The 23,698-nt window shown below is 32.6% G+C and overlaps 1 protein-coding gene and 1 long non-coding RNA gene across 2 annotated transcripts; both read left to right on the top strand.

Moving 5' to 3' along the window:
• The first annotated feature begins 1,821 nt into the window (after positions 1 to 1,821).
• Positions 1,822 to 8,158, top strand: LOC143064746 (heat shock 70 kDa protein 12A-like). The gene is made up of 5 exons (XM_076237818.1): positions 1,822 to 1,928; positions 2,882 to 3,210; positions 4,002 to 4,220; positions 5,250 to 5,409; positions 6,615 to 8,158. The coding sequence occupies exons 2-5, from the start codon at positions 2,893 to 2,895 to the stop codon at positions 8,075 to 8,077; spliced, it is 2,160 nt and encodes a 719-aa protein (XP_076093933.1). The 5' UTR covers positions 1,822 to 1,928; positions 2,882 to 2,892; the 3' UTR covers positions 8,078 to 8,158.
• A 2,623-nt stretch (positions 8,159 to 10,781) lies between these two features.
• LOC143064745 (uncharacterized) lies at positions 10,782 to 13,628 on the top strand. Its single transcript, XR_012975316.1, has 2 exons — positions 10,782 to 10,870; positions 12,751 to 13,628. It is a non-coding gene; the product is annotated as an uncharacterized LOC143064745 (long non-coding RNA).
• Positions 13,629 to 23,698: the final 10,070 nt, after the last annotated feature.

Here is a 23,698-nt window from a genome sequence, read left to right as displayed (position 1 = left end):
CGTTATATAGATGACGCTCTCACTAAATAATTCAAAGTTTGGCTACAATGTTGAACCTAAATATTCCATCTCACTTGAAAGAAAAGATACAACAGATACAGTTAAGTCTGTATTATATCTTGACTTGCATCTAGCAATTGTCAATTACGGTCAGTTTGAAATAATACAACGATAGAGTAATTTTAAGTTTCTTAATCGTGAACTGTTCATTTATATTTTTTAATTTCAAAAATACTGAACTCCGCGGAATATTCTAAACGAAAAGTCCCTAATCAAATGGCAAAATCAGAACATTCAAGCAGCGCTTGCATATTAACACTATATTTCAGACCGCTTGCATTACCTATCAGTTGTCAGCACTACAGTGATGACATGAATACTAATTACATGGTATTTTTATAAGTTTACTGTTTGCAAAAGTATCAACTATTCGAAATACTAAGGATTTTATCATCCCAGGCATATTAAACTATAGTTCGTTTCTGTGTGTGTTGAATTTTAGTGTGTCTGTTGTGTCGTTATTCTCCTCTTCCATTTGATATGTTTCCCTCGGTTTTAGTTTGTTACCCAGATTTTTTTTCTCAATCGATTTATGAATTTCGAACAGCGGTATAGTACTGTTGCCTTTATATATCACCTTAGCCGTATTTGGCACAACTTTTTGGAACTTTGTGTCCTCAATGCTCTTGAACTTTCTAACTATTTTGATATTTGCATCACTGTTAAGTCTTGTGTAGACGAAACGAGCGACTGGCGTATAAAATTAGAAGCCTTTTACCTTTGAAAACTAATATCATGGTTTCCTTTATTGTTATACTATGATCGCTTTTATAAGTAAATGCAGAATAAATCTGGTTCTGTTATATATGACCTGGAACGAGAACTTTCAATTGCTTAACTCTGATGGATCGATGCCTCATTGACAATCATATCGCATCTTACTTTATCATAATTTAGTATGGGAAACATGTTTTTTTTTCAGTGGTGAAAAAATGTGTCTCAATAAGCTTCCAGATTCTATGTTCCCCTTTGATCAGTCTCTTGTGTCCGTTTTGTTAGAGAAATTTGTTCTTACAACCGATCTGAAAACTCAAGTGATTTTTATGTTGTAATGTTAAGGGGATGTTGAACACATGCCAAACATATGTCACTTCACCATATTAGTTATTTGCCTTTCCAAAGTCAAGAACAAAGGTAAGATAGTGTATACTACTATAAAATATAACAACAATTAAATACTACTGCTATTCCAGGACAGGGGAGGTCACGACTTTGACTTACTGGTCAATAACATAAAATACAAAAAAACCTAACTCATCGTGAAAACAATTAAACTTAAAATGTTGCATCAAGTGAGTGCTCCGTATTTGTTAAGCTAAAAAAAAAAACAGATCGACCGATGTAAGGTTCTTAATTTAATTCAGTATTAGTATCTTACGTAAATAAGTAAACGATTATTATGTTATGTGTACTATAACTAAGTGTCTGTAACTAGTTGTATTCAATAAAATACTCCTAACTGCAATTTTTTTACACTTAAATGGACGTTAATATCGTCGGCAAAAGTTAAATGTCAACGTATATGCAATACTTTTATCCGTAACACATTTGAAGCGTTTGTGTTTGTGTTTAAACTAGTTTGTCTTAACAATAGAATAATAATGCATTTAATAATTGGGTATGACTGCCAAATTAATTAAACTGATATATTAACGATGAATGTATAAAGGGTTACCATTCGAGCATAACTTTATCTAACGCTACATCTTATTAAATGACTTCATTGTTTGTAACAGGTCAGTATGTTATGCTAATTAATAAGTATTGATTCAAGTATAACATGTAAAACAATATGGACTCCAGCATTTTATACTGATTAAACGGCACCTTTTACAGGATAACAAGAAAACGCTGATGGACGATTCTTGGTAAGTTTTAAAAGAGTATGCAAGAGGCTCCTCGCTCACTTTTCATTACTTTGATTGTCTTATATTTTGGTGGCTGGTTTGATATTGGTATTGCGTGCGTGTTTGTATATCATTCTATCTTAATACACAATAATGTCCAAAATACTGGTAGATGTTCATAACTTTTTCACACGTTCAAATTCAATGTTAACATTTTTGGTTCTATAAAGATTCTAGTCGCTTTTGATTCTTTTTTTTTTTTTAGAATTTTCCAACTTTCGATATCGAATATTTGTTCCATCTAACAAAAACGCCCTTGTAAACTTTGTTATAGACCATGCAATTATATATGTTCTTCTTTGAACATGTTCTCTAGTATATCTTTGAATACCAGCGTACCTGGTATTTTTTTCCAAAAAAGTGTTTATCAACTCGAACTCAAAGTATGAATGAATATCTTTTAAGGGGATCTAGAATTAAGTTTGACAACTTCGAACACACTATTGTTTTACCCTGTTCACTTGGACAAATTCACTTTTTTACCTAAAATATAATGACTAAGTGTTTTTTGTTATTTCATTCCGGTACTTACTTTTTATGCCTTAAATATTAATAAATAAATTTAGAAGTTGTATGAAATAAATTTGAAGTAATACATTGTCCTCATCGGACTACAGTTGACGAAGTTCTTGCCCAAGAAAATGTACTTGAAAATAAATGTCAATTCGATCATTGACTTTACAAACTTGTCAAAAGAAAAAAAAAAGAAAACTTTATCACAGATTGGTTCCATAAAGTTCAACAGTGAAAAGTTCCTCGTCGATCTTGCATTTTTTCAAAGTGACATGATTAGACAAGACGAATGATTTGCATACTGTATTAAGAATAATAAAAAGGGAAATTATTTACAGAATGACAAAAAGGTCAACACTGAAATATTCTAATGATATTTTGTTACGTCCTTTTCTTTCAAGTGAAGATATATATGGATGAAGATTATAAACTTCTCGTAGCTGCGATAGACTTTGGCAGTACAACAGCTGGATATGCCTTCTCTTTCCGACATGAGTACCGAAAAGATCCTTTAGATATTTCTACTTTCCTTTGGACCACTGGAAATCATGATATTGCTACAAGTAAAGCTCCTTGCTCTGTTCTCTTGGATTTAGAGAAGAGATTTATAGCATTGGGATATGAAGCTGAAGATAAATATGAAGGAATACTTGCTAACAATCTCCAAGATGATTGGTATTACTTCAAAGGATTCAAAATGTTACTATACAATGCTATTGAGAATGGGGAGGTAGGTACAAGCATTCGTTTTCGTGCAGTTACTTTTTTAAAAAACACAGACATATCAGACATCTAACTATGAAAATAAGCAATGCTTTGTGGTATAAAAAATATATTTATAACTTGAGTAGAAAAAAATAAACATCCAAAGAATTGAGTGTGAGGATAAGAATAGTATAAGTCCTGACAACTTAAATAATGATATTGTAAATACTATAGAATATAAATATGTTTGTCTATTTATTTCATCTCTTACTTTGTCCTTTGTCAAAGTGATCGCAAAATTATTAAAGGTTTTTTTTTAACACAAGGCACATTATGCACTCAAAATTGGTAAAGATCTAACTTGTTGTCCTACTGATCCGAAAAGGAATGAAGTTTTTCTCTCTCCAAAGATAATAATCAAACAAATTAATAAAAATGAGAGATATGGTATGATTGTCAATGAGAAAACTATCAACAGAGCTCAAACGACGAAGATAAACTAATTATAATTATTTGATATTGACCTTGCTCATGGGTCATTAAAAATCAACATGAACCCTAAATCAACCCCGATTTCAGTCCACCAATTCCTGCTTTGACCTTGATCTCTTACCTATATACCTCAAAGTTAACAGGTGTCTTCTTTGTGCAATTACAAATTTTCAAATCAGGGGTTTATTCACATTGCATCCATTATCTAGCTATTAACTTTGCAAATACGTCATAATTAAATGTGGTATTCACAAAAATTTCATATAACATATTTAGTTTGTGGGTACATAAAAATAACAAGTTATGATTTCAATAATTCCATAGGATATTGCCAGAGATTTCAAGATAGACGATGTCGGAGGGAAATCTATGTCTGCACGACGTATCTTCTCCATCGCAATCGGGTATCTTCGTAGACATTTATTGATACAACTCCGTGAAAGGAATGTTGGATTACACGAAAGTGAAATTTGGTGGACCATTACGGTGCCATCAATATGGACTGAACCTGCTAAAGAGTTTATGATGCAATGTGCAGAAAAGGTAATATCAATTAATGAAAAAGTAAATTTCATTATGCAATAGTATATTAAGAAATCCACATGAATCGATATCCAAAATTATTGATGATGCAACATCAGATAGGAAAACTCGTTAAAACTTGAGTTGCCTTTTTGAACCTCCGGAAAAATGTGTTTTTGAAATTGTGAACATACATACATGATTAAAATGATAACTTTGTGTAATTTTTTTGTTTATAAATATTGTAACAAGTACTAAAACTAGGATTGCATCTTCTTTGGGTTGAGTTCAACCGTGACAATTTGGCTTTTCAGTATATGGACTGTTTGGTTTCCGAAAGCGTGACAGTGTTTTGCTAAAGAGTGAAGATCTATGAGCTCTTATCCAAGTTCTAGTATTAATGTTGTAAAAATCATTTAGAGTCATTGCAAACTGTTTAGTACGAACATATAAATATAAATAATATAACTTAAATGCTAAAATGGGGAATCACGAGAAAGGTGAGTGACAAACACTTACTGAATTAATCATAGTTTTGGCTATGCTCAACTTTCTTTGAATGTAATTTTTTCTTTATAATATCAAATTATCGTTTGTAACGTTCATTTTAATTGGCTTACGGCACCAAATATTCATGATTCAAATCATAGTTGATAGCGTGAAAATGCAAACGCAGACGAGGTATGATATATTTTAAATGTGTGATTTAACATTGTTTTCTTTCAGTTCCCTAGCATGGGAAACAATATTGTAATTTAAGCGACTACGGCATCAATTTGTGCTATGGTGGTTGCAAATACCAGTTTACTGGTGACGCGTTAGCAGAGCAAAAAAACACAATTTGCGACTATCAAATCACCAATTGATGCCGTCGGGGCTTTAAATAAAATACAGTTATCTCCAAGTTATCATACTTTCACAGCGCTAAAATCGTCATTACTGTTTAATTGATTTCACAACATTATCTTAAGAGATTATTAATAACATCTTAAAATATGTCCCAATATCACGAAACTATAACTGATACGTTAGATTAACATTGATTTATAGGCTGGTCTAGATCGACAAAAGGTTTCCATATTGTTTGAACCAGAAGCAGCATCAATATACTGCAGGCTGCTTCCTGTTGATAAATTTATTGGACATAACAAAGTGACGAGTTTTAAATCATTTGAAACTGGTAGAAAATATATAGTTGTTGACGCCGGTGGTATGTATTAAGTTATTGTAAAATTAATTGGAGTATCAATTTCGAAAGATCTCATATCACAAAAACATCCGCATACAATATCTATGAATAATTTTGATATTCAGAATCAATTTTAAATTCTCATATCGCAAACAATCAGGGAGTAAATATGTTTCATATCCCATTAACGAACAGGGCAAATGTGTACTATTAAAAAAAATGGCAAAACACTAAAAAGAATATTAATCTGATAAACCTACAACATGTATTTAGTACAAATATTCAATGCCTCGAAATAAAAGTAAAATAAATTAGTCATATTCGACAAATCAAGAGTAAAATGCGTCATGTTCGACAAGTGGAGAGTACAGATGTATTTGTAATACTGAACATCACAAATGTGAAATTGTTTCATATCTGAATGAATTTCAGAATAGAATATTAAAAACAAAAACATTCAAACAATAGTTATTGTGAAAAAGTAGATTATGGTTGTTTCAACTTACTATGAATTCATGCTCGTCTAATATTGATCAATACTCAATAGACAAATCTTTGAAGCAATTACCTTACTTTTTCCCGAATCAGCTGCAAACGCCTATTTTTAGAAAATACGTCAACCCAACCACTAAAACGTAATCAGACGTCAGTAAATATGTGTTACCGTCTCTCATGCAATTGGGAACGGAATAAATTATCAGTCGCAGGACGTCAGTGTGAGCTAAATACTACTTCAGAAAAAAAGACACCGAGCTTCGGTCTGAGAGTACTCGAAGTTCATGAAAGCTAGCTCAAAGGCAACAACAACTAATAATATAAATAGATCATGCTCTACCAGAATAAAGTATCAATTAGTATAACTTCAAACGGATTTATAATATTTTGCTGAAACAATTATTAAAAACAGAACACATGGCAGATATGTAATGAAGGCATTCTAAAAAAAGAAAATTTCTGTAACAAATATGAAATAGAAGATGTGGTATGATTGCCAATGAGACAACTCTCCACAAAAGATCTAATTACACAGAAATTAACATCAAGTAAGTTTCTGAAAATTAAAGGGGGATACATACTTGTTTCATGTGTTAAGTTTAAAAGTGAAAATTATTTTTACTCGGCAAATATACTTAGTAAATGATAAAGGCTATTTTCAGTCGCTTTTTTTAATTTGTTTTTCTTACCCACAAAAGACAATCATAATATTCAACCTCATTTTCTTTAAGGAGGTACTGTAAATATTTCCACACAGGAAGTGAGTCGTGGAGAGGAGATCGATATGCTGTATAAAGTTTCTGGTGGACCATGGGGTGGCGACAAAATTAACGAAGAATTTATGAAGTTACTATGTAATGTATTTGGAGATGATATCATTCAACAATTTAGAGACTTTAATGGACCGGATTACTTAGATTTAACCCGACAATTCGAATTAAAAAAGAAGACATACAACAGATTTTTAAAAAATGATATCGTTATGAGGCTTCCCTTTGAACTCTGTGATCTTTTTGAGACATATACTGGTCGAAAAATAGAAGATGCAATCTGCAAGTCAAAATACTCTGGTAAAATAAAGTTCAAAAAGTCTAAACTATGTCTCTCGCCTGAGGTGTTTGAAGATCTTTACGCTGACATTGTATTAAACATAACACAAGAAATAGGCAAAATCTTAAACCATCCACGATGTAAAGATGTAAGCGCTATATTAATGGTTGGAGGCTTTTCTGAATCTGAAATTTTACAATTGGAAATAAAAAATGCATTTCCAGATTTGCAGTTCTTCATTCCGATGGAGGGTGGTCTTGCTGTCCTTAAGGGTGCGGTCATTTTTGGACATAACCCAAGAACATTTGGCACTAGATTGTGTAATTTTACCTATGGCGTCAATGCCATGCTGCCTTATAGTAAAAGACGTCATCCTGAATCTCATCGTGTTATATGGAATGGCAAGCCGTATTGTTCCAATATATTTCGTGTACTTTTTATTGTAAATGAAGAAATAAAAGAAGGCGAAGTAAGATCTATTCGTGTTATAGATGCGTTTGAGACCGAAGAAGCTCAAGAAAAAAGGTTATCCCCAATAAGAGTTCAAATATTTGCTAGTGATGAAGAAGATCCTGTTTACACGACGGATGAAGGCTGTCGATTACACGCAGAAATAGTTGTATCACCACCAGACGGAAAATGGCCTCGGCGTGTTTTTGGAACTGTTGAATTAGAATTTGCTGGAACAGAAATGATAGGAACTTATATATCAGATGACACAGGCGCGAAAACGTGCGCTCGATTTGAATATTTACCGTCTGTGGCTACTTCAAGAGCATCCTCTGCAAGATCTAGGCGAGACAGTTTACGTTCAAAAGGTATTGTTGAAAATCATTTCACGTCAAAAGCGACTTTACGAACGATTCAGGAAGAAGATACGTACTCAAGAAGAAGCAGAAAGTCTACGGATAAAAAACAAATGGGTTCTTCTGTAAGCCTTGACACAATTTCAGACGATCAAAGTTTTAAAGGCAGTTTCATGCTTAACAGAGGAAATCTTTATAAACACAACTCTAGGACATCCATCTATTCGGATAATGAAAACAAAGGTTCAACAGCAAGTTTAAGGAAACTAGTTGCATCGACTACTAGTATAAATACTACAGATTCCGACAACGACGAAATCAAAATTGAAGTAGACTAGCTTATACGTATGATTTTTTGTTTTGTTGTTCAAAGTCTTTTAAAAAATTTAGGACATTAAATTATCAATTAAAGATGTTTTATAGTATATTATAAACAATCTGGATGGTTACTAAATGAGATTGAATCACCTTATTATGCTTGATAAACGGCACTTTGATATCGACCTTTGGGTTTTTTTTTACCTTAAGTAATAATCGTAGACCAAAATTCATGACTCCTTTTGATATTTTCATTTTCTGAAGGCTGGTTTTCTTCAGTTGTCGTTGTTTTTTTATTAAAAAGTGCGAACATGTCTTAATTGTTTGGATAAAAACTCAGTATTGACATCATGCTTATAATCAGACGATTGAATCGTAATACTTGGAAGGCCAAATCAAATACAAAGAAGAGAAGAGCATTTATAAAAACATTAAATTCTAATAAAGGCTGTACCGAAGGTCGGTGGATCTCTCCGGGTATTCGGGCTTCGTTCATCAATAAAATATAGCCGCTGCGAAATAGTAAGTAGTGCTGAAAGGGGCGTAAACACCAAAATACAATGAACGTATTAATCAATCATATTTTTTTCTACTAGCAAACCTATTTTAATTAAAAGAAAACAATGCAATAGTTTTATTTTGCAGTTGAAATACTACATTTAGCAAAATCATAATCTGGGACCCTCCGGGTGCAGTATTTTCTCGATGTGTTTAAGACCCATTGTTGGCATTTGACTGTTTTCTGCTCTTTGATCGGGTTGTTGTCTCTTTGACACATTCTCTATTTTCATTCTTAATTATAATAACCATTGATGAAAATAAACAAACAAACCAAACCAAACAATGTATTTAATAAGGTATTTAAGCTCTTTCTTTCTTTCTTTCTTTCTCTATAGAGACCTGATCCCAATGGAACCAATTGAGGTACTTGTAACATCCAGCTACCTTTTTGGAGGAGAGGGTGTTCATTACCCGTCTTTTCGTGTAAAGAATGTGCATAACGAATTTGTCACTGTATGTCACACAAACAATCCATCTTTTAACCGATATAAACTTTAAAATATTTTGGTTTATATTTTCTCATCAAACATCAGATATATAAGGGTAAAACTGTATCGATAGCTTAGAATACAGGTTGAAGATACCAAAAGGGACTTTTAAAATTAATAAGTCGGAGGATAACTGACAACGCCACATGTGGCAAAAATATAAAAAGCGAACAAGTCATACTACGCTACACAGAAAACTACATACTTAGCAGCACAAAAATCACCAGTAAAACTAGGTGAACTCATGTGCTCTAGGAGTACTGGCAGATCTTGATCCTCATCCGTCGTTTTGCACATGCAAGTACAAGAAGTTAGGTATTTTAGGTATCTTAATTCTTGCCGACTTGTTTCTTTATTATTATGACGCCAACTTCATACAGGAACTACTTAGGAAGAAAGATAAGAAGTTAGCAATATCCTTTAACTTTACATTCCTTTATATAGATGGTGTTCTCTCACTAAATAATAGAAATTTTGGTGACTACCGTAACCAACTTACTTTCGTGGATACTTAATTTCGCGTTTAGCTCTTTCTAGTCCACTTCGCGGCGATTTAATCTCGCGATTAACTTATTTACATAATGTAATTAAATAAGGAAAGATCCAAGTTATTCATATTCGCGACGATTTAAATTCGCGTTTTTTGTTCTACTCGCAAACGTCGCGAAAATTAATCGCTCGCGAAAATTAATTGGTTTATAGTATGTTGAACGAATCTATCCCATCGAACTACAGATATAAAGGATACGACAGATACAGTTAAGTCTGCCTCATATCTTGACTTGCATCTAGAAATTGACAATGAGGGTCGGTTGAAAACAAAACATTGCGACAAAAGAGATGATTTCAGCTTCCCAGTTGTGAACTTTTCATTTCTATGTGGCATCATTCCAACAGCGTCTGCATACGGAGTATATATCTCCCAATTGATACGATATTCCCGGGCTTGCATTTCCTATCATGATTTCCTTGATAGATGATTGCTGCTCACAAGGAAGCTATTAAACCAAGAGTTCCAAATGATGAAGTTAAAATCCTCCCTTCGTAAATTTTACGGACGCAATCACGAGTTGGTTGACCGTTATGGTATAAACGTTTCACAGATGATATCGGATATGTTCCATATGTTGAAACTACAATACCCTTCCCTTTTCACTAATGTAACCTTCCGAATTAGACTATTTACTGGATTTGTAATAACATAAGCAACACGACGGGTGCCACATGGGGAGCAGGGTCTGATTACCCTTCCGGAGCACCTGAGATCACCCCCAGTTTTGGTGGGGTTCGTGTTACTTAGTCTTTAGTTTTCTATGTTGTGTCTTCTGTGCTATTATTTGTCTGTTTGTTTTTTTTATTTTTAGCCATGGCGTTGTCAGTTTGTTTTCGATCTATGAGTTTGACAGTCAGTCTTGTATCTTTCGTCCCTCTTTTTTATATATTTTAATTTCTATACATATTTAAAAAAAAGTAATTTCTCAAAAGTGATAGTAGCACAAGTGATTCCAGCTTAAACACCACAAGAAAGCTTAAAGACTTTTATTTAAATGTGTGCAGCATGGAATACATATATATATTATTTATATACACTTTTTAGACTTGGAAGTAAACCAAATTATGCTGTATTGTATACGTGATGAACGTTGTATATTGAATTAATTTTAATGCGTCATAAGTTAAATACTTACTATAAAAGTTGTTCATTGTTTACTTACAATAAACAGCTGAAACAGGGCTTGTGCTAAGATGTCGGATCTATTGACTGTAAGTTAAAACAGTAATTATTTCATTTTCATTTGTTTAAAGAAAATATAAAGCAATTCAATTGAGTAAAATAACAGCGTAATTCACAACAAAATAAATATGACAGACATTAACCACAACAATTACTGAACTAAAGGAATGGAACAGACACATAAATAATGTAGCAGGATTGGTTCATATGATCATTACACTCTTTGTTAGCTAAAAAAAGACTAAACATATGCTTATGGGTTCTACTCAGTCTCTAGTTTCTATGTTTTATTCTGTGTACTGGTGGTTGTCTTTTGTTTTTAGGGGTATCTTGGGGATTTTTTTCCATGTCGTTTTCAATTTATTTTCGACTAGAATGAGTTTAAATGTCCTTTTGGTATATTTAGCCTCTCTTTTGCAGTATTTATATTTTCCGTATATCACACTTTTATTCAGCACCATATATTAAAATACTACATAATAGACTTAACTATGTTTTTGTTCTGATATTATGCCGATTAAGAAAAAAACATTTCAGTCATAAATATGTATATACTGCAACTGCTAGGTCGATTGGAATTAGATTTGGCAGATAATAATTCCGGTAAGGCACCAAAAACGACTGTCCTTTTGATTTTGTTGGAGGAGCTATTTCGAAAAAATTTGTGAAACATTCATTTCCTAAATAAATAAGATATAAATATATATAAATATGAACGATCCAGACCTATGAGCCTCGAGGTTGTCCATTATACAGTTTCTATGGTGTATGTATTGTTGTAGAAGGAATTTATGAAGGACAGGGTAATAGAGAAGGGGTTAGAGATGAGATGAAAGTACCCCCTGTCCACCATTTATACTGTTTTACTACGAAGCTCTAGAGCTGTTTATGTGTTTGAGTTCCTATTCTTATCTCTAGATTACTTTAAAAATTTGAATGTGTAGAGAAATCGGTAATTGTTCAATATTTGAGATACAGTAATTCGATATTAATTCATCAATATTTTACAAGAATGATATACGCAATGTATTTTGCATGTTAAAAAAAGTCGGTTACGCTATTGTTACCATAAATATAGAGTAAATAATCTACACACAAATTCAAAAGAAGAATATCTACAATCATTGCTGTATAATATAAACATAATAAATCAAAGTTTAATTGTGAAAAAATCTAAAAACCCGTCTGCCCATTTTTTCCCCACAAGTGTTGATTGTGAAACTTTTACAGAAAACTTTTGCACCGCCTAATTTATTTTATTTCTATATGATTTTTTTCTCTTTGGGAATATATGGACTTCGTCATATCTGCACACGACTTCGTCATATCTGCACACAATATTACACATTTAAGTCCGGTTCTCCTTCCTTCTTAATCCCTATTAATAATTCAAAAGTAATATTCCAGAATCTTTACCATTGGTCCGAATCATTTTGAGAGTATCCCTTAGCAAATCATTGGTTTTGCAGACATGGGGGATATAATTTCTTCATTAGTTTTTTTCCGGTTTTATTTACATCATTATTACACAAGGAGCGGTAGGGAGTTAGACTATATAAACTTTGTCTGTTCTCAAAGACTCTATGTAGACACAGATATTTTTTTGTTTTTGGGGGATAATATCTATGTGTCGTACAATACATGAAAGTAATATCCCTAACTTGTTGTTTTTATATAAAGATGATTTTATAATTTGAAGTTGTTGCTTGAAGTCAAAAGTCAAAACAAATGTTTATTATGAAATAATTTGATGATAAAAAGAACCGCTAATTTAAATATGCTGGTTTATATTCATTGATAGAAGATAGGACATTGCCTATAGATGTTTCATATCATTTCGTTAAATCATGTTGCAAATACAAATGTTTACAACCAATTAAAAAAATATTCCGTTTCGTGTGTTTTACAGAATATCCAGAAAACCAGACAAAATGCAAGAAAAGCCATATCACAAGGAATATTAGATACTGCACTCTTTCTGTCAAATGTAGCCCAGCTTAAATTAATTGTAGACGAGGATCTAGGAACAGAAGCAAAACCAAAAGTAGCGATAACTATGATCTCATTATCGTTACTCATACAAGTGGTAATAGGAATCTTAATTATTCTGTTATTGGATGTTGAAGGCGCCTTGATAGAGCTTGGAGACATAGCACGTGGGGGTTCATTGGTTCCTGCTGAAGACGAAATCACAGAAGAATCAACTCTTTTGGAACCAGAATCAAGATCTACCAATCATACAGGGGGCACTTATGTTCCAGATCAACGACGAAAGCTAAAATCTCGAGCACGAAGAATGAACACTGCTATATTATTTTTTATATTTGCAGTGTTTTGCTTAAATCTGATCATTAATGGCTTAGAACTATCAAAACCAAACACTCTTAAACAATGGCTAAAAGCTTATAATATTACAATTCCAAAATAATTAATGTCATACTTTCCAGTTAGATATGTATGCTTAAAACTTCAATAAGTTTTATATCAGACTTGAACCTTTTTAAAAAGACCAACAGATCCAAGACCAACAAGAACTGATCTGTCTGAACTATTCAGATTTCCCATTTCTGAATTCATTGGTTCATTGTGAGAGTGTTTGAAATGACGTCTCAACAAAATAATGAGAGTAATATTGTAATAACTAATTTGTAAATCTTATAAATCGGTCAAAACTGCTTTTATATTAAACTATCTTTTGCTACAAATAGGCAGATTTAACAGTGTTGTGATGTCGTAGAGTTATCACTTGTTTGTACTATGTTTTTAAATAAATATAAATCCTTAAAGTAATAATAGTTATCAAAGGTACAAGGCTTATAATTTGATACGTCAGACGCGCTTTTCGTCTACGTATGTCTTCTTTAGACTCATCAGTGACGCTCAGATCAAATTAGTTAAAAGCCAAACAAGTATAAACTTGAAGAGAATTGAGGACCCAAAATTTCCAAAAGTTGTGCCAAACACGGCTAAAGTAATCTATGCTTTGGATAAGAAAATCCTTAGTATATCAAATAATTCATACTTTTGCAAACTGTAAATCCAACCGTATTATCTGACTGAATAGAGTTCCTAATATATGTTATAATTCTACTGATATTTCTATGTTATAGTAAAAAGTAAAATAACAGAAATACCCAACTCCAATTATAATTGCTACGCCAGACGCGCGTTTCGTATACATTAGACTCATCAGTGACGCTCAGATCAAAATAGTTAGAAAGTCAAACAAGTATAAAATTGAAGAGCATTAAAGAAAACAGTAAATCCAATGCCGCAACTTATGATTTTCCCATACAGCTTTCCATAACTACTTTATCATTATTTATCAGACAAGTTACGGAGTATCACCCATTAAATATGTATTATCTGACTGAATAGAGTTCTTAATAAATGTTATAATTCTACTGGTGTTGCTATGTCATAGTAAAACGGAAAATAACAAAAATTCCGAACTCAGCAGGAAAATTCAAAGCGGAAATTTCCCTTATCAAAAGGCAAAAGCCCCAAAAGTTATCAAAGGTTAAATACATAAGACTCGTCAGTGAAGCTCAAATCACAATAGTTTGAAAGCAAAACAAATATAAAGTTGAAGAGCATTGAAGACCCAAAATTCCTAAAAGTTGTGACAAATAAGCATCAATCGAATTGAAAATTATTGTGGGCAGTACAGCGAACGATCGAGCACATTGATCTTCCATAGAATGAAGGAAGACATGGGTTATATCTCATCAAATCAACTCTTTTTCTATAATGTGCTTTGTGTACTATTGTTTGCCTGTATGTCTTTTTCCTATTTAGCCATGGCGTTGTCAGTTTATTTACTATTTATGAGTTTGAATGTCCCTCTGGCATCTTTCGCTCCTCTTTTAACAAATCTGTGTTGCTTTCCGTACACTATCAAACATGCATGACTAATGGGACAATCAATGACTAACAAAAAATCAATATACAAAACACATCACAGAAAACTAAAAATTAGGCATCATGAATTAAAAACAATACCGTGAGTGTGCAATTTTTAAAGGTGCGTTTAATTTGGCAGAGATTTTAACTCCTGTAAGGCCTCAAAAACGAGACTATTTTGTTTTAAATTTTGAATATATTTGTGAAACGTTTATTTTCTGTTAAGAAATGAGATGTAAAGTTCGTCATGTAAACGATCAAGACCCAGGAGCGTCTAGTTCGTCCATTACACAGTTTCTATGGTGTATGTATTGTTGTAAAAATGAGATAAGATGGATAGGATAAATGAGAAGGGATTCGAGAAAAGAAAAAAGTACACATTGTCCTGTATTCCTTACAGTTTGGGCTGTTTTACTTTGATGCTCCAAAACTGTTTATATTTATCCATTGTGCACCGAAATAGGTTACTGTTCCATTTTGAAAAATTAGTAATAAGTAATGTACATGGCATTACTTCGTCGCTATTTTACGAGAACAATATACGCAATGTATGTTGCGTGTTAAAAAAAAAGTCGGTTAAACTGTTGTTATAATCAATATAAATTTAAAAACAGTGAAGTCTTTTTCCTGTTTTCGTCTATTATCTCTTCAGATATTGAAAAAAAAAACCTTATGCGCAAAAGGGGAAGTAACATATTAACGAATGTCGCTTGTCACGTTTTTGTCTTGTATTTTAATTTCGTAATTTTACCTTATTCAGTCCTTGACTTGTGGTTTCCGACCAATCTATTTGATAGATTTATATGATATAAAAAATAAGGGAATGTGGTATAATTGTCAATTCATCGGAGACCAAAGGACGATAAGGATGTAAACAATTACGGCCTTTAACAATGAGCAAAACATGTATATGATAAAAAAAAACTGTAAAAGGCACAGGCATGAACAAAATTGGAAAAAATCAAGAGCAAACTAATGGCTGATTTATGCGAACAACAATCAACGAAAATATAAGTATAATGACAGTAACAAAGGACAGCCACTGGGTCACAAGCTCACAGGCTCCCAAGAAACAGACACAGAAAGAATCTACACATAAATTCAAAAGCAAAGAAAAATATCTAGATCTAAATGGTATGAATCAAAATTCAAATGTGAAAAATATATTCAAACTCACAATTGTATTTTAAAACAGATGAAAGTCGTTTTAGTACTTACACGCAACTCCACATTGTCAATAACTGCATAATCAGTTCGTCTGTCTGTTTGTCTTACATCTTTTTATCCACGAGTGTTATGAACCGCTTGATAGAGTTTAGATAAACTTTCACAGATGTACTTTTACACCGCGTATTTTGTTTTCTCTGGGATGACAATGGTCCTATCTGCACATAATATTAGACATTTGTATCCGCTTCTTCTCCTAAACCCCTATTTGTCATTTATCAAAACTTTCTCAGAACCTTAAACATGTTATGCCATTGAGCACCTCCTATTTTGTTTTTGATCCTACTAATTTTGAAAGTTTTCCTGAGCAAATCATGGCAAGAGACAAAGGTATTAGGTCGTTAGTTGTCTTTTTCTATTACTTCACAGTATTTTTAGACAAGGGGTGGTCAAGATATATAGACATTAACTATTCTTAAAGACCGCATGTCGCCCTCTAGATGTTCTTGTGTCGTGTAATACATCAACGAAAAATTCATACTCATGCTGTTTTTATTAAAAGAGGATTCTATACTTTGAAGTAAATGCATGAAATGTTACACCTTTGTATATTTATTGAGAAAATCATTCTATGATAAAAAGAATGTCGTTTTGTGAACTCATAACTGGCGTTTACTAATTGTTTTCCTCTTTTATACATTAATTGCGCCTCAACTATGCCTATAAGGTAGGACCTTGCTTTTAAATTTTTATTAATTATGTAAAACATGTTAATTCTACGAAATACAAATGTTTACAATCAATTTGAAAATTATTGCATTTCGGGATGGGTTTGTTTTTTTCAGAATATTCAGAAAACCAGACAAAATGCAATAAAAGCCATATTACAAGAAATACTAGGTACTGCACTTTTTCTGTCAAATGTAGCCCAGCTTAAATCGATTGTAGACGAGGATCTAGGAACAGAAGCAAAACCAAAAGTAGCGATAACTATGATCTCATAGTCATTCATTATACAAGTGGTAATCGGAATCTTAATCATTCTGTAATTGGATGTCGAAGGCGCCTTGATAGAGCTTGGAGACATTGAACATGGGCGTTCAACTATTCCTGCTGAGGACAAAATCACAGAAGAATCCAATCTTTTGGAACCAGAATCAACCCTACCGATCATACAGGGGGCACTTATGTTCCAAATAAAAGACAAAAGATAAAATTTCGAGCCATAAGAATGAACACTGCTATATTATTTTTTTATATTTGCAGTTTTTTGCTTAAATCTGATCATTAATGGCTTAGAACTTTCAAAACCAAACACTCTGAAACAATGGCTTAAAACTTATAATATTACAGTTTAAAAAAAATCAATAAAATACTTGCCAAATTAAAGTTACAAACAGGTATTTTTCGTTTGAAATAAGATTTGTATCACCCTTTAGAGACTTATATTCTTCACTTTTGAGTGATTGAACCTTTAAGAGACCCACAGATCCAAGAACTGATTTCTCTAAAGTATCCAGATTTTCCATTTTTTTATTAGTTTATTGTGAGACTGTATGAAATGACGTCTCAGTTTACAATTAACATAATATTTGTATATCTCATAAAATGGTTCAAACTTGCACAAAATGGTATTTCTCATATAGTTTTTTTTTTTAATATTGTATCATTATTTAGCAGACAAGTTACGGAATATTACCCATAAAATCTGTAAATATCTGACTAAATAGAGTTCTTAATAAATGTTATAATTCTACTGGTGATGCTATGTCATAATAAAAAGTAAATTAACAGAAATACCGAAGTCCAAGAAAATACAAAACGGAAAGTACCTTACAAAATAGCAAAATCAAAACTAAAACACATCAAACGAATCGAAAACAACCGTGGGCTGTACAGCAAACGAGCTCATTGGGCTACCATAGAATGAAGGAAGACATGGGTTTTATGTCAGCAGATCAACTTTTTCTTGCTTCCCGTACACTAGTTAAAAATAAAAAAAAAAAATACATATTATACCTATTGGACAAGCAATATCTAAGAAAATGAACGACACAAATCAATATACGAAACACAACACAAAAAAATCAAGGTTAAGCAAAGGGTATCAAAGGTGGTACATATTAAAATTAGTGAGACAAGATAAAACGCAAAACAAGTAAACATTGAATAAAAAAAATGCATTACATATTGTGTCAACAGGCCAAATTAGCACGGGATTATGATTTGAGAGTTCTCGCAGTTACAGAAAGCTTGCTAAAAACTAAAAGTAAATTAACGATACATAAAAAAAAATCAGGCATCAATTAAAACACATCCCATGGACTTTTTCAACGGCATGAATCAAAGACGACATGACTTGTGCATTTAAGAAATAAACGTATCGACAGGCGGTAAGCTAATAGGATAAGGAGACTGCTTAATTATACAACCCAAATGAATAGCACTTCGACATTAGAACAACACCTCTTCATTAATCACGATTGGTGCCATCGTTTTTATACTGTTATCCAACATCTCTCCCAACTGATTATCTTCTCCCTCGACCAAGCAGTGTTGTGGTAAATGATGATGATAGCCTGTCGATTGCGATCTATCTTAGTATGGCAAGGTAAATTCTCAAATGTTGACTGAGAGGACGATCTGACTTTTACTCATAGTCACTACGATGGCCGTTCATACGTTTGTGAAAAGGATTTTCTGACCCAATAACATACTGCATGATAACCACATTCACACTGATATACAGTATTTTTTTGTTTGTAATTAAGATTGCAACTCCTCCAAATTAGATGACCCTGGACGATTAATTGTGCTGAAATAAAGGTAACATCAACCCCATACTCTCTTCCCAGAGAATAAGTTGAGGATTTCAAATGATTCCCGAAAAAAAGTTTGAGTACTACTTTTGTAGTTTTTACTTATATTAAAATGTCGGGATCTGCTTTTATTGATTAATTCATTCAGTAATTGAGCCTGCGTTTTGTATTACAATTTTCATCTTAAAGTTGTAAGAGTTATAATGATGGGTTTTGTTTTTCACTAAAAATGTTACCTGAGGAGACATAAAATGAAACAATTGTACTTTTTTAAAGGTTTACAGGTATGAGTAACCAGTGAAATGAACCGAGATATTATGCTTTTGTCATTTCAAGCTTATTCAAAGTGAAGGGAAAATGGCGACGGTGTTGGCGGTAGGTTGTTTATTTTTATTAATCATGATACACTTTTGACATATACACTTTTGACATATACCCTTTTGACATATACACTTATGACATATACCCTTTTCGAAAAATTCATACAAATCATACATTCAGACGACGATTTACTTTTGCTAAAAAAATTATTAGCGTTTCAACTTATTTGCACCAATTTATTTTCTAAAGATTGTGTACCAAACGCGCCAAAAATAAAAATACATTTGCGCAGATATAAATTAGTATTTTTCATTTTATCATCTGTATGCTAATGTCCCATCTTCGACTAACTATTTATAATAGACGTTTATCCTTTATTAATCGATAACCTTTATTTAGTAAAATATGTCCATTTCGTTATTGCAATTAAGGTGAACTTATACTAACCGAAAGATATTGATCGCAATTTTTATATACTTTTTTTTCAAATTTCCCTATTTCATTAATATAACGTCTTATATTATTGTATCGGTAAAAGAATGTCCTTTTCTATATTTCCTGCTAAAAGAGAACATAACGGTCAAAATATGAACAGCAGAAAAACAAACGCTGTAAGAATAAAGAGATTTGGTACGATTGCCAATGAGATCACTATCCAACAGAGTCCAAATGAAATGGAGTTAAATAGCTATTGATCATATAACGAACCCAAACAATGAGCAAACCACTTATGTATAATCAGTCATAGAATGCACGAGTTAACAGAATTTAAGGATGTATGCAAAAACAATAAAATAAAGTGTTCTTACTGAAATGAATGCTTCTAATTGACTTTGTCTCTCAAGTGTCTGCTATGGTAATTCGGGGTCCTGGTAGCCTCTATTCTTTGTTTGAGCGATTTAAATTGTCTATACCACTGCTTATGATGTTTAAACTGTTTTAGTATATAAATCTTTCAATTTATAAAACCTGTACGCTGAATTACCTATCACTTACGGACTTATAATTTGCTTTTCAGAATATACAGCGAAACAGACATAATGCAAGAAAAGCACTGTCACTGGGAATGCTGGATGTTGCACTTTTCTTATCAAATGTCGCGCAGATTAAATCTGTTTTCGCCGGAGATCTAGGAGCAGGAAACAAGCCATTAATTGCTATCGCCGTGATTTCATTGTCGTTACTTATACAGGTGGCTATAGGAATATTAATAATAATATTATTATATATAGAAGGGGCATTACTTCAGCTTAGACAGGCGAGTCGTGATAATGCGTTACTTTCTAATGATGGGGCAATGACAGAGGAGTTCACTAATATGGAACAGCAGCCTGCCCTATCAGCTGCCGACGATGCTGGTGCGGGGAAAAGAAGTAAGCTGACCATTCATGCTGGAAGAATTAACACTGCAATTGTATGCCTTATTTTCGGAGTCTTGTGTTTCAATCTTGTTATAAACGGATTAGATCTTACGAAGCCTAATTTCCTTAAACAGCTGATGATGGCGTACAATATAACTATACCACACTGAAGATATTTACAATAACAATGTTACCATTCATGAACAAAATATCATTACTTCAAATAAATATAATTGAAGTCTTTTTAAAGTGTGTGTAGCAAGTATTGTATCTGTAAATAGCTCACACGAATTTTGATTGAATTCTCAAAAGCATCTATGCGAATAAAAATTGAATGTTTTACTCACTACTCTATGAAAGATATATAAATTACTCGAACATTAACACACACAAAAGGGGAAAAACCGTGGTATTAAAATGGCCAATGAGACAGCTCTGCCTCGTATTCATTTGCGAGATTTCAGCCAAGTATGACCAATACTCGTAAGACGAAATTTTCGTACTTTTACATCATAATAAGAAAAAAAATCAGATACTTTGATGAATTTTAAAATTTAAATTGTCTTCTTTTCTCTAAATACAAATAACTATTTATGAATAAGGCTTGTCTTGGCCAACATATCTTTAATATAAGTATATGGAAGATTGTTATCGAAGTAAGATGTTTAGATGGTAGTGAAATAGGGGGAGGGGTTGAAAATGCATGCACTTGTTATTTTAACCTCCAGCGTATCATTATGCATGCGAGTAAAATAAAGACTTTATATGAAAACATAAATATTAGAATTAAATGCAACGTTTTAAAAATATATAATAACTGCATGTGAATACTTTGCAGTTTTAATTACCATTGGAAATTTCTTTTAAAAAATGTAACGGATTACGAAAAGTGAATAGAATAGTGTTTAGATATCAACACAAAACGCCGGTATTAACTGTTTTACGTAATTTCGAACAAAAGATTTAACCGTAATAACGTTGTACTATTGAAGTCGCGATTTGGTTTGCTAAATATCATGTCATGAACATCAAGTATTTCGAAAACAACGGTTAGGCTTTATGTAAATCGTTTTGGGTGATCTCTATTTTTTAGTGTTTCAAAAGGATATTGTCATACTATACAAACAAGATAAACCTTCTCTATTTCATTTACGGTATAGAATAATAGAATAATACCGCAAAAATGTGACCTGTACTGAAAATTTTATCGTGTCTATCAGTTTAAACGCCCCGATGTATTTTTTGCGTGTAGACGTTCATTAGGAACAAAGGCAGTAACCTAGTGTGTATATTCCGACCGATTTGTAAAACCAACCCATCCATTATATTGAACCAAAAAGCAACAAAACAACAAATTGATATAATAGTCTTAAAATTATATCATATCAGTTCTATGATAAACATAGTTTTTTTTATTCCTCAAACAAAGTGAATGTTGCAAAACGAATTTATTGTAAATTACTTGCGAGACGAACCTATAAGGTGGTAAGCTAAATTCTTTCAGGATAACAACCAAAATACAAATTTCTGTTGACACATCACAGGTCCAGCTGTAAGCAGACAAAAACTGCACACAAAAAAGGGGGAGATACCATGAAGGTTATCAAAAGAATGCGGAAATAAAAAAAAAACGAGTAACGCCATGACCATATTAAAAAGACAAACAGACTTAACCCCGCCGCAATTTTGCGCCTGTCCCAAGTCAGGAGCCTCTGGCCTTTGTAAGTCTGGTATGATTTTTAATTTTAGTTTCTTGTGTATAATTCGGATTTAAGTATGGCGTCCATTTAATACTGAACTAGTATGCATATTTGTTTAGGGGCCAGATAAAGGACGCTCCGGATGCTCCGGATGCGGGAGTTTCTCGCTACATTGAAGACCCATTGGTGGCCTTCGGCTGTTGTCTGCTCTAGTGTCGGGTTGTTGTCGCTTTGACACATTCCCCATTTCCATTCTCAATTTTACAGTAAAAAAAATATAATATACAGAAAACAAACGATCTGACAGCATCTACCTTACCATATATCAGGGATGACGCCTCGGGGTAAACAGTTTATTTTCCACTAGTGGTTTCCGTCGTGTTTTCAATGACGAGATTGTGGTTGTGATAATTGAAAAATGTTTAAGGTCAATAGCGAGAAAGATGTTTCATAACAGTCAACCAGGAACTTTCCAAGAGAACTTTTTATCTTTATTATCAAAAACCCTTGGTGTAATAGCTTCTTTTGTAAACAGAAACAGTGTATGAATTCTCGGCCTCTTGCAAGAAGAGAGTCACAGTAGTCCCTTATAAGAACACCGATTGTGTATTGGAAAACAAGTCCACCACAATTAACAAATAAATTATTAATGAAAAAAATCAAGCATGTTAGCTATATGTACTTATTGCTTGAATCAGAGTAGTTTTTACTAAGCATAATTTTTCACTTTCTAAAACATTTTGAATAACGTTGACCATAATTTGTTATAAAAAAGTTTGGCTTATTCTTCCAATCTGTCTTGAAGCTTACAAAGGTTACTGGTATATAAGTCATTGTTATATTTTTACACAAGGATTTAGTGTATCATGATATCACCTTTCGAGCAGGTAGTTTCACATTTTTTTTTATCAGTCTGAACTGCGTTTTATGTTTCTGATAAATTAAAAGATTAATCATTTGGAAAGAGGTTTCGTGGCGTAGTCATCGAACCCACAATATAAACAACGAGAACCTTATATGGTTAGGGTAACGAAATGTAATTCTTTTACAAAACACTGGACAAATTTCTCCAATCTTTACTTAACAAATATGTGGAACAAAGATTTAATAGAATTTAGTCTAAACCTGAAAATAATTAATACTTTATACAAACATACGAATGCTAAACTTGAATTTATAACTGACAACTGAAACGTTATATGGCCCAATACGACAATCATTATTGACAACCGTAAATGGTCCAATACTACAATCATCATTGGCAACCGTAAATGGCCCAATACGACAATCAACATTGTGTCACCATGAATAACCCTTTATGATCAAAATACACCAATGAGACGACCACTGATGATGTCTCACGAATATTAGCTCCATAAACACGACCAAAACACCGGACATAAAGTTTGGGCTCCTGTGTGAGCACGGCAAGCTTTATTGATCAGTCAAAAGTTTGGCAAAATCAAAAAAAAAAAAAAAAAAAAAAAATAGATGTACAAGATGACCTCCTGCCACGGTACTAGCATATAGTTTGATGTGTCCCCAGGTATAGTCAAATATTGAAATACAAATGTGGTTAGCTAGTC

The sequence above is a fragment of the Mytilus galloprovincialis genome, chromosome 2 (assembly GCF_965363235.1).
Source record: "Mytilus galloprovincialis chromosome 2, xbMytGall1.hap1.1, whole genome shotgun sequence".
NCBI lineage: Eukaryota > Metazoa > Mollusca > Bivalvia > Mytilida > Mytilidae > Mytilus > Mytilus galloprovincialis.
The sequence above is the reverse complement of the archived record's forward strand: the minus strand, read 5'-3'. Positions and strand labels throughout refer to the sequence as shown.

Excerpts from the sequence above, each read along its gene's own strand:
- LOC143064746 (XM_076237818.1), top strand. The coding sequence starts at position 2,893 with ATGGATGAAGATTATAAACTTCTCGTAGCTGCGATAGACTTTGGCAGT. Across the intron at positions 3,211-4,001 it reads ATGCTATTGAGAATGGGGAG|GATATTGCCAGAGATTTCAA; the intron begins GTAGGTACAAGC and ends ATAATTCCATAG. Across the intron at positions 5,410-6,614 it reads TATAGTTGTTGACGCCGGTG|GAGGTACTGTAAATATTTCC; the intron begins GTATGTATTAAG and ends ATTTTCTTTAAG.